Source organism: Lissotriton vulgaris, chromosome 2_2, assembly GCF_964263255.1.
Source record: "Lissotriton vulgaris chromosome 2_2, aLisVul1.2, whole genome shotgun sequence".
Classification (NCBI taxonomy): Eukaryota; Metazoa; Chordata; class Amphibia; order Caudata; family Salamandridae; genus Lissotriton; species Lissotriton vulgaris.
In genome coordinates, this window is record NC_141688.1 from 204,254,661 (window position 1) to 204,267,023 (window position 12,363).

General features: G+C 42.7%; 1 protein-coding gene across 2 annotated transcripts in view; it reads left to right on the plus strand.

The window, feature by feature from the left end:
- The window catches only part of PAMR1 (peptidase domain containing associated with muscle regeneration 1), a 306,588-nt gene that overhangs the window by 278,910 nt on the left and 15,315 nt on the right, over positions 1-12,363 (plus strand). For both annotated transcript variants that reach the window (XM_086959541.1, XM_086959540.1), the window contains 2 exons: positions 5,015-5,247; positions 11,369-11,661. In XM_086959541.1, the coding sequence (XP_086815667.1) occupies positions 5,015-5,247; positions 11,369-11,661 (526 nt within the window). The remainder of the gene's footprint in view (positions 1-5,014; positions 5,248-11,368; positions 11,662-12,363) is intronic.

The window sequence follows — 12,363 nt, forward strand, 5'->3', positions numbered from 1 at the left end:
CGTGTTAATAGAGCACACCTGAACCTGCACTATGATTGTGCTCCCATGTGATTCAACCCTGACTTCACACCAGTTCTACAGTAGGCAAGGTGCTCTTTTGCTCAAGTCAAACAAGCTCTGTGTACTAAGGAAAGCTGGTACTCAGTTTAGACCCGGGTCAAGCTCCTGATGAATTACAGTGGGAGGGTTCACTTTTCCACGTATCCTGAGGCTGCCACCAAATTAATTGAAACCTACCTGTGGCACGGTGACTGCTCTGGCTCAAAGGCTACCAGCCCCGCTCGGCAGGAAGAGATAAACAATGGCTCGCTAGTACCCTCAGCGACAATGATTAGAGCTTTTTACTGTTTGTATTGTACTAACCTTCAATTGTGTATAGGTAATTTTGTTTCAATGTAAAAAATTGAGTGGATTCTGCTGGTTAGTTACGCCACAGCTATGCTCTGAGACATTTCTGACCAGTTTTAGTATTGTGTTGTTGTTAACTAGGCGTGTGTTTATACGGCAGAACCACCATTTCAGGCAGTGATGCTCCACATCCAACATTGGATGGTTTCCAACCAGCTCAAATTAAATCCGGAGAAAACAGAACTCATTCTGCCTGGTATCAGCGCGGCTCACTGGGGCCCACAGTTTTGGACAAAAGAGCTAGGTACGCCCCCCAGCCCGTCAAGCTTGGTAAAAAGCTTGGCCGTCACCATTGATTCTGACCTCTCTCTCAAATCCCATGTCGGAGCTACCATCTCGGCCAGCATGTTCCAGCTAAGGAAAATCCGGAAAATCTCTCACCTACTCTCGCACGATGCATTGGTGCAAATTGTCATCTCTCTTGTCCTTTCCCGTCTCGACTTTTCTAACTCTCTTCACTGGGGCCTACCCAAGTCCCTGCTCCATCACCTCCAGATGGTGCAGAACCAGGCTGCAAGGCTTATTTATAAAGCCCCAAAATGGCAGTCAGCAAGGCCCCTTCTGTCCAAACTGCACTGGCTGCCCATTGAACAAAGAGCCGCTTTTAAGATCGGCTGCCTAATCTACAAGGCCCGGCAGTGCACGTGTCCGGCCTTCCTGAAATCTCTTATCACCTCGCACTGTCCAGCCCGTAATCTTCGTTCAGCCCATCTTCACCTCCTAACCACCCCGGTGGTTAAACTTAAGAAACTGGGTGGCCGCAGATTCAGCTATCTGGCACCCATATTGTGGAACTCCATTCCCCTAGGAATGAAGACCTCTAACACCCTACTGAGCTTCAGGAAGAGCTTAAAGACCTGGCTCTTCTAGAACTCCATCTAGCCTCTGCCATAACCCACTATAATTTTATATCTCAGTGCCAGGAAACCTACGGTGTCAGTGCGCTTTATAAGTGTAGCCTAACATTAACATTAACATTAATATTGATGCTTTGGACGTTAGCTGGGTCCTATCCCAGACTGGCTGTTCTCCGCCACACCCGCACGGTTTGAGCACACACACGATTCCTTTTGGCATGTACATCAGAATTTTCTGGGTTACAGTAGTTTATTCCTTCTGTACTGACTGAAGACTGGGGTTGGTATGGGAGGTGGGGAGGGTATGGGTGAACGACCAAATGTTTATTTAGTTTCTCTGTTTTTACTATTTTTGGGTACTGTTGACCACGCCCTGGGTACGTACACTTGGAATGGACTACTGTAAATGGCGGGTACATATCTCAACAAGTCTTGTGCAGTGTGACATGCACATATGGTTCAGTTACTAAACTGGAATGTTTGTGGCATAAATAAGCCACATAATTCCTGAGACATTCCACACTGTTTGCACAGACACTAAATAGATATTACCCTACTGCAAGAAACTCACATATCACCAGAACAAGTCATTCCTCATTTGACCCAGCATTTGCAAGACGTCGCCATTTCTCCTCCTGCTCCATGTTTTATATGGGTTATGGAAATCACCAGCTTTGTCTTCCCTGAAGTCATTGTGGCAGGTACTGTTAGCGCTCAGCCACTCTAGCTTGTCCATATTTGTGCACCAAACAATGATGACCTCTATTTTTTTGTTAACGCACTGCTAAAATGCAGCAAATACCAGGACTCGCCCATACTCTGGGGTGGTGACTTCAAGCTCGACCTTTCTGGACAGGCTGAGAGAGCTACGCATTCCTGCAGGCCGCCCCTAGAGCAGGTGAGACCCTCCTACACACAATGCAGATGTATGATCTGACAGATGTGTGGCAGGCACTGCATCTGCCAGACATCATATTTACATACTACTCCATTGTCCATTGCACCTTTTCCCATATTTACACGTGGCTGGGAGCCCGCTCTTTAATGTCGGCCACTATCTACCCCAGGACTCTGTCTGACCACTACCTTGTTAGTGGCACAGTCACCAGCACCCCTGCACCTTTCATCAGTTGGCGCCTAAGAGGATCAGAACTCCACCAGGAAATACTCCACTCCGAAGTCTAGTCCACAATACCAGAATAAATTGACCTTAATTGAGCGCACAGTGGCTGAGGTTGCCACTTTGCGGGAGGTCTTTAAGTATATTAGTGGTAGCTGGTAACCTTTAAAAGAGGTGGGGCATAATCCTTGGTTCGAATTCCACTGAGGTACTTAAGCCAAAGAATAACTCACTGCAACGCACCTATGCCCGCCGTCCTCACGCCCCCCACTCACCGCACTGCAGGAGAAGATACAGGAGTTCTGCGCTAAAATGTCAGAGCATGACTTTTTGGGGAGGTAGATAGACCGGGAAGACCACTGGCACGGGTGCTGAAATCAGAGCCTCACCACAATTACGTCTCTAGCATTATGTGGAGGACAGGGTTGTCATAGGTGATATCCTAGAAACATTGTGGTATTAGAATGCCAACCTCTATATCTCCAGGGCCAGAGCTCACGACTTGTTTATATCAAAGTACCGGGAGCAAGCCGCACTGGGTCGGATTGAGGGCACTAAAAGTAACTTTTAAATTCCCAGATCACAGTAGAGGCTGTTAAAAATCCCATATGTTTCAGCTTGTTCACATAACCCAAAAGGCACACCTCAGGTGTACAGGACACCAGCTCAAGCACCACCCCCGACAAGAATCGTGCCACATCCGTCCAAAATGCAAAAACTTTCCCACATGCCCAGGCAATATGATAGAAATTGGCATCCTCCATACCACATCTCACACACCTTGCCGAGTCCCTCAGGCCTAGTGGCGATCTCCACTTTGATGGCGAAGCGGGTGGTGGCGAGGAGATGGGGTTCGAGGTCTGTCTACTATCAAAGAGTGGCTCACGGATCTAGCGTATTGTAGAGATCGGCTGCAGGCAAACGAGGAGGAGCTGCTTGTGGCCTCTCACCCCAAGGACTTTTGGAGCCCAATTACGGCCTACATGTTGGCACACCCTGACATGTTATGAAGGGCGTGATTACGAGCATGGAACTGCTATGGACATTCTTGTAAAGCTGTCATTGCTTGGACGATCTTCACTCCTGGTCCTGAACCTGAACGTGTTGTTCTGATATTGCCCTGTTGAAGCTATTTGCAATATAACTAGTAGATTTGCAACATTGGTTCTGGGAGAGCTCCTCTATGTAGAGCTCTACAGATGTTCTTCTCTAGCGCTTGGCGGATGTTTTCTCGGGGGGGGGAGGTGGGAAGGGCGGGGGAGTTGAGGGGTTTCATGTGCTTAATGTCTCTGTTTGAATACTTCTTGAGAGGATTACCGCAGCAATTGTATACTTTTGATATATGCATATCTCCACTGCATGGGACACCTGCATTGCCAAAGTTGCTAAGTACTGTATGCTGCTTTGTTGAAACCTCTAATGTAGAAACTTAATTTAAAAAAAAAAGAAAACATCCCATATGTGCCCAGAGCAGAGCTCCGGGCTGCGATGGTCGTCCCAAGATTATTTTGATCTTCTAGCCCCACATTTGCAGGAGGTACACAAGGATATGGTTTCTAAAGGGCACCGTCCACCTCCATTATACAAAGCTGTCATGACGGTGCTACCTGTACCTGGCTGGGACTCCTCTAAATGTGCCTCCTACAGACCACTGTCCCTTTTCAACTGTGATAATAAAATATAGACTAAACAGTGCAGCGTCTACATACATTAATGCAGTTCTTGGTACTTCCTGAACAGTCAGGATTTCATACCACAAAGAATGACAACTTTAAATTTACAAACCCTAATGGCGGACTTACACAATCTAGATCCCAGCCTGCCAGCAGCAGCAGCAATGCTAAAAGCAGAGGAGGCATTTGACGCACTGGAATGGTCATTTATGTTTGAGGTGCTTAGAGGCATGGGACTGGGCACCCGTTATCTGCAGTATATTTGACTTCTGTATGACACAGCCTGCGTCAGGCACCGGGTGAATAGCCACTACTCACAGACCATTCCCTTGCTAAAGTTAGGCGTCAGAGATGAGCCTTATCTCCTCTAACTGTTGCCCCGGTGATGGAGGGCATTTAGCACATGGACAACGCCTGGCTGCCAGACCCGACCATGGTGAGTATCTGTCAGACTAATCTTTGCTCAGACTGACAGACAAACTTCATACTTTACAAAAGGTGGATAGGCCAGCGCCCCTCCTCCCTTAATGACGGGCTGCCACTGCCTGCTACCTATTCCCTGTGAGAAGAGGCCAGCTTGGGGGTAGAATGAGCCTTTAATGAGTTATTGTTTTATTTTGCAGAAACCGTCGCTGCACTGACCTTATGTTACCATTTTGTAGCCCTGGACACTCAACTAACAACCAAATACATTCTCTAGATGGTTCACCTCCTTTAAACCAACAGAAATAAAGTTCTAGATTAGGTCGGTTTGCAGAAGGAAACCGTGACTGGAATATTGTTTAACTGTTGACAGAGAGCCATCACATCAGTAGACTTTTCCCTAAAATAAATGGTATTTCTGCATGCAGTACGTTTACTTTTTCCATTTCCCAGTGGTACTCGTGATTGCTGTTTTTTAAGGAAATCCTTCACTGCCTATTGATTTTCTTTGTGTACTTCTCTTCTTAAAATAGGGAGACCCCACTGCACGTGCTCTACTCTGAAACCTACAGCAAGCTCAAGCAAGACATCTTTCCCACCAAGAGGCCAGGGCTGCCCCCCGGTGAGCTTCCGGCGGGGTACCACCACTTGCACACCCAGCTGCAGTACGACTGCCTGTCCCCCTTCTACCAGCGCCTCGGCAGCAGCCGCCGCACCTGTCTCAAGACCGGCAAATGGAGCGGCCGTGCACCCTCCTGCGTCCCAAGTAAGTGATGCACCCGCGACCTCTCTCCTGAAACCTAAGGAAGTGACGCCGGATCTGAATCTTGCATCCCTCCAATGGCTACTTCTACTTTGCACTCCCTTCCAGTCCTGAGGAACCGAGGGGCATATTAGCAAGAACCTCGTTAAAATTATCGCTGTTTTAGCGGCAGGAAACTGCCGCTAAAACGTGGATAATGGGCTTGCTAATATGCGTTATAGAATTCCAAGACAAGCCCAGGTTAGATGTGCAGGACATGAAAAATGAAAAATGACTACGTACTAGGTGATCTGATAATGATGGACAGCCGCGATAAGTTATTAAAGGCCTATCTGTCAGATGTTTTTTTAAACCCCATCAGTAGTTAAGATGTGCCAGTTTCTCTGGAAACTTTGTACCAGATCACCCGATTTGTTATTAAAAGTAGTTATCATTCTGACTTGGTTATCTTCTTTTGATTTATCCTTGACTATCAGGAGATCCCTCCTATTGATAGTGGACGCCTTTTCTGCAGCTTGATTGAATAGGTTGGTCGAGTAACCTCTATTTTTGAACCTTTCACCTGCTTCTGTCCTTGCTCTTATAAAATCTTTATCTACAGAGCAGTTCCTTTTTAATCGCAGCAGTTCTCCATATGGAACATTTTTGATAAGGCTCTTAGGATGATAGCTAGCCGCGTGCAGTATGGCATTGCCCGCTGTGGGCTTTCTATAGAGGCGAGTTTGAAGGCTTCCATCTTCTACAAAAACCTCCAAGTCTAAATAACAAATACTCGTACAGCTTATTGTACTGGTAAATCTTAGGTTCCAATGGTTGTCATTTAGAGCTGCGATGTATGCCTCAGCCGAGGTTTGATCGCCACGCCATACTATAAACAGGTCGTCTATATACCTAGTCCATAATAACAAATTATCACTCCAAGCCTGATGGAGTTCCCCCCATGCCTTGTGCCTCTCCCACCAGCCCACAAATAAATTTGCGTAGCTGGGGGAGAAGCACGAGCCCATGGAAGTTCCCCTGATCTGTTTATACATTTGACCTGCAAAAAGAAACATATTGTTAAACAAACAAAAACGTATCATGCTTAAAATCATGCTACTATGTTTGCGATATTTTTCAGGCTTCCTATCCAGGAACCATTTTGTAGCTGCTAGACCATATTCATGTTCTATACATGTGTATAGACTTAATACGTCCAGCGTGATTAAAAGCATGTCTGGTTCCCAAGCTATATTGTCCATCATCCGTAAAAAATCTTGGGTATCTCTCACGTATGAGGGTAGGTCTTTAACTATAGGTGCAAGGAAATAGTCAATGAAGCGGGACGTGTTTTCTAAAAGGCTTCCAATTGAAGATACTATCGGTCGCCCTGGCGGTTTTTTCGCGTTCTTGTGGATTTTGGGGAGGTGGTAAAAAGTGGGTAATATAGGTGCATCACATTTCAAAAACAAGAATTCTTCTCTATTGAGCATGCCCTCATCTTTCCAATTATCTAACATTGAATGATATTCAATTATACTTTTGGCATATTCTGCTCTTTTTATGATTGTATGACAGTTAGTGTCTTTGAGTTGATTTAATGCTTCTTGTTCGTAGTTTTCTTTACTGATGATCACTATATTTCCGCCCTTATCAGAGGGTTTTATTTCAATTTTTTTATCATTTTTTAAGGACTTAATTGCCTCCCATTCCCTCCTTGAGGTGTTTGATGTTTTCATGTCCATCTTTACTTTTGCCATCCTCTCCAAATCCAACAGTACCGCTTCATTAAAAACGTCTATTGCGTCATGGGTAGCATTTGGCAGTTTTTTTGATTTATTTCTCAAGTTGCTAGGTTCTCTGATTTGTTCTATTGGAACAAATACATCATTTATCTGGCTTCTCTGTGACCCTTCTTCTAGGATTTCTTGTGTTGGGGTTAACAGGAATTCCGTCAAGTCATCCGTAGTTTCATCTGTCGGTTTTTCCGTGGTATTAACCGGACGCGTTCCCATAACCGCGTTTGTTGGATGTAACGAAAAGATTTTCTTGAATTTCAGTTTTCTTATGTATCTGAATAGATCAATTTTAGTCTCTACCAGGTCAAATTCACTTGTGGGGCAGAAGCTTAATCCTTTCTTGAGGACATTTATTTCAGACTCTGTAAGTGTTCTTTTTGACAGATTGATTACATTGTGATCCTCCTTTATTGTTAGCGCCTCCTGCGGTTCGATGCACTCCGTGTTACCATTGGTGAAGTATTGGCTTGTGTGCCTCCTCTTGCCCCTCTTGCCCCGCCTCGTCCTCCTCTTAGGTTTTGTTGTGGTGGATGATTCCTTTGTGTTGGTCTTTGGCGGGTCTCTTTTATGACCTGGTACTCGTCGAAAAAAGGTTTTTCTGCCGCCTTTTCCTTTGTGGCTGGAGTTGTTGTTTGTTCTCCATCAGATAGTTCTATCTCTGATTCCTCAGTATCAACATTAATGGTACCTCCAGTTCCCTGCGGCAGTCTTTTCCGCGTTGCGTCGTACTTTTTAGCAAATGTCAAAATTCTGCCTGTGAGGTAATCCTGCTCATCTCTTTGAAATTTAGTTTGTTTACGTTTTCTGATACCCATTTCATAGTCCTTTATTCTTTTATTCATTGCACCTCTTAGGTCAACGCACATTTTGGTATCTTTTTCTTTTGTGATAACTTCCTCCAGGTCTGCTATTTCTTTTAGGCATTTTTCCCGATCACTCCAGGCATATTTTATTAATAACCAAACCATTCCTTTGGAGGAGTCCGCTGTGTACTCCGCCCAATCCTTTAGGAGGTTCGGGTCTGGGTTTTCATAGGACGGGATTAAAGGCCTATCTGTCAGATGTTTTTTTAAACCCCATCAGTAGTTAAGATGTGCCAGTTTCTCTGGAAACTTTGTACCAGATCACCCGATTTGTTATTAAAAGTAGTTATCATTCTGACTTGGTTATCTTCTTTTGATTTATCCTTGACTATCAGGAGATCCCTCCTATTGATAGTGGACGCCTTTTCTGCAGCTTGATTGAATAGGTTGGTCGAGTAACCTCTATTTTTGAACCTTTCACCTGCTTCTGTCCTTGCTCTTATAAAATCTTTATCTACAGAGCAGTTCCTTTTTAATCGCAGCAGTTCTCCATATGGAACATTTTTGATAAGGCTCTTAGGATGATAGCTAGCCGCGTGCAGTATGGCATTGCCCGCTGTGGGCTTTCTATAGAGGCGAGTTTGAAGGCTTCCATCTTCTACAAAAACCTCCAAGTCTAAATAACAAATACTCGTACAGCTTATTGTACTGGTAAATCTTAGGTTCCAATGGTTGTCATTTAGAGCTGCGATGTATGCCTCAGCCGAGGTTTGAAAATATTCGAAGCCCCCTGGGGATTCTATCACACTCGATGTATCTTTGGAGAGAGGTGGCCTCCCACCATTTTCGCACCTCTCTCTCCGATAATCTCTCCAGTCTTTGAAAAAGTATTTTTAAATTGCTGTTTGTGGCTGGCGCCACCGCAGTGTTTTCTGCACATTGTGGTCTTTCTGTGCTTGACCTAAACATAATGATAGCTGCTAACTCTCTTTCCCCCGTGATTTCCTCCGTATTCGGCATTGCAGTTATCAAGCGTATGTACCGATTTCTATCAGTATTTCTTTACAAGGGGCGGTGTGTCTCACTTCGTTTCGGGGGTTGCAAGTTTACTCGGTACCATACGGGCAAAAAAAAAAAAAAAAATATATATATATATATATATATATATATATATATATATATATATCTATATATCACAACAACGGATTCCGAAGAAAACAAACAAAGCCGCTACTCCAGTCACTTGTAAGTTCAGACAAGGTTAATTTATTCTTCACATTTCTGTGATAATGCTGAAATGGATAGAAGAATAAATTAACCTTGTCTAAATTTACAAGTAACTGGAGTAGCGGCTTTGTACGTTTTCTTGGGAATCCGTTGTTGTCATAGAGAGCGGTTTAGTTCAACCGCATAAGCCACGCACCCACAGAGAAGCGCCACAAACGGGAGACAAAGGAAACCAACTCTTTGTAAATATATATATATATATATATATATATATATATATATATATATATATATATATATATATATATATATATATATATATATATATTACATATATATATATATATATATGTATATACTTTCCACTCCTGTGTTTACACGATCGTAAACAGGCGCTGACACGGTGGGGTCTCATTCAGGAACACGTTTTATTTATTACAAGTGCAAAGTTCGACGCGTTTCGACGGATGGAACCGTCTTGCTCACAACAAAGAATTCAGGTGAGTGAGTGCTTTTTAAACATGCAAAGTGCTCATTGGTCTGCGCGGCGGCATCATTGTTGCCTTAGCAACCATTTCACCATGGCCACAGAAAAGTTACAGCTTTAAATGCAACACTTAAAAACGCGCTGTACATAGCATTCACATTAAGCGCAAAACAATAATAATGTAAACATATTCAACAACAATTCAATTCCATTGTATCAATGTTTAAACTTTTATCAGCTGAGGTTCAGCGCTTATGAAACTCGTGAAGCTGCCACCTTCATCTTTCAAGATGACTCAGCGCGATATGTGGTTGGTCATTGTTTGTATATTTGTTCATGTGTGTATAAACTTATACTCATATTGTCTATATACATAGGTACCAGTCTTAACTGTAGGCTAAGTAATTATCATAGCGATACATCTCACATATGCAATATGCTAAGGAGGGAAACTGGCTTAAGGGTCTAGTGCCCCATATTTCAGCCCAAAATAATATCTAATGACACAAAACCCCTCCATCTGTTTAACATATTCTGGATTGTTCTTGAGCCGCTACTCCAGTCCCTTGTAAGTTCAGACAAGGTTAATTTATTCTTCAATCCATTTCAGCATTATCACATTTCTGTGATAATGCTGAAATGGATTGAAGAATAAATTAACCTTGTCTAAACTTACAAGTGACTGGAGTAGCGGCTTTGTACGTTTTCTTGGGAATCCGTTGTTGTGATAGAGAGCGGTTTGGTTCAACCGCATAAGCCACGCACCCACAGAGAAGCGCCACAAACGGGAGACAAAGGAACCAACTCGTTGTAAATATATATATATATATATATATATATATATATATATATATATATATATATATATATATATATATATATATATATATATATATATATATATATATATATATATATATATATATATATATATATATATATATATATATATTTATATCCTCAAAGTACATATTTGAGAAGTTCTATATAAAAAAAGGGACTCCTATAGAACCTTACCGTCGCAATATTTTTCCCCTCAATATTCTCTACATGATAATTTGTTCCACGATATTTCTGTTTCTGATATGCTATCTAAATACCGTCCGCGGTATTACAATTCCATTATATCCCAAGACACTTTTATATCCCAGACAGTAGAACTGTCGTATTTGTGACAGAATGTCTAATCTGCCATAATTCTAAATCAGGCCCATAGTTTGTAACGGACAAGAATGACTAAAAAGGAAAAAGGAGAACAAAGAATAGAAAGGTAAAAATTAAAAATATTCGTCAACTATGGCCTCCCCAGCCTGGCACCGTAGTACACTTATTTTTAGGCTGCATTGAGGATGATCAGGAAATATGCCTTCACTCCCAGCACTAGAGAGTGAATGGCTGAAGTGGACTGACCCACTGCCCCATGCTGTATGCTGCAGTGGGTAGAACTGAGATACAAATGAGAGTTGAACAAACTAGTGGATAAAGAGCTGATCTAAAGCACATTTGTATATGTATATTCGTATTCATTTTTTACTAATGTTTTATTTGATATGAAGCTAGCTTGCAAACTAATTAAAGCTGTCTCCAGGCCAGACTAAAAGAAATTAAGAAATGTATTGAGAAACATTCCATAAATTGGTTTTCTAGGGTCAAAATAGTCAATACCCTACAGAAATTTGTGGTTAGATAAAGCAGCTTTTAACTCAGAAATATTTTTCTTTTTTGCTTCAAACACTAGCTGTTACCTAGAGATACCTGAATACTCTTGTGCAATGGACTGTCTGAAAATTCTGTTCAACTTAATCACTTTCTTATAATTTTCTTGACAGTTTGTGGAACAATTAATAACTTCACCTTCACAAATTTGACGGAGACACGCTGGCCCTGGCAGGCCGCCATATATAGAAAAACCAATGGTGTGAAAGATCCAAGTCAGCGCAAGGGATCCTGGTTCCTGATCTGCAGCGGTGCCCTCCTGAATGAGCGCACCGTGGTGGTGGCGGCCCACTGCGTGACAGAACTGGGCAAGACCAACGTTATCAAGACGGCCGAGATGAAAGTGGTACTTGGGAAGTTCTACCGAGATGAGGGCAGAGAAGAGAAAAGCCTTCAGAACCTCAGGGTGAGTGTGGAGCTCCTAAAAAGACTAAGACCAGGATTTTTGGTAGGGCAGACTTGGATGCAGAGATAACTCCACATATAAATCCATCTTTTACACGCGAATCCAGCTGACATGAGGAATAATTATGCCGATCCAGTTTTACCATGTAAAATTTCACACAATATGCCGTTTTCCATGGGGATGAACCTACTCATTTATTATCTGCTCTCAGCATAGGTTAATAGAAGGATGTGGCCTGGAATGGGGCGGCATTACATGCTTGCTTGCCCTAGAGGGAGTGAGGTGAGAGCGTGGGACTGGGGCTGAACTGCACTTGAAGCCAAATCCCAAAGCTACATTGCTGATGGGTAGTTTTGACTCCTAATATCTGTCTCCAATGCTCCTACACCCTAGTACTATTGTAAGTGACCCATTGAGACGTTCCTTCACCGCGGGTCCAATGAATCCAGTGGTAATTTCAGGGTCATTTCTCAATGCAAAACCTCATTTCACCTCTATTTTTTACTGCTGAATAGGTGAATGGACCTTTGCCACCCTGTATCACTTACAGGAGACTTTATATAAACATGGAATATCAAAATGAAATTAATATTTAAGCCAAAAAAGAGAGTTGTGAGTATTTTAAAGGGTTTTATTTTCTAGTTAAAAGTTAAGGTTTTCTGACTCTTTATTCATTAGTCAAATATCTATCAGGTTACAGAT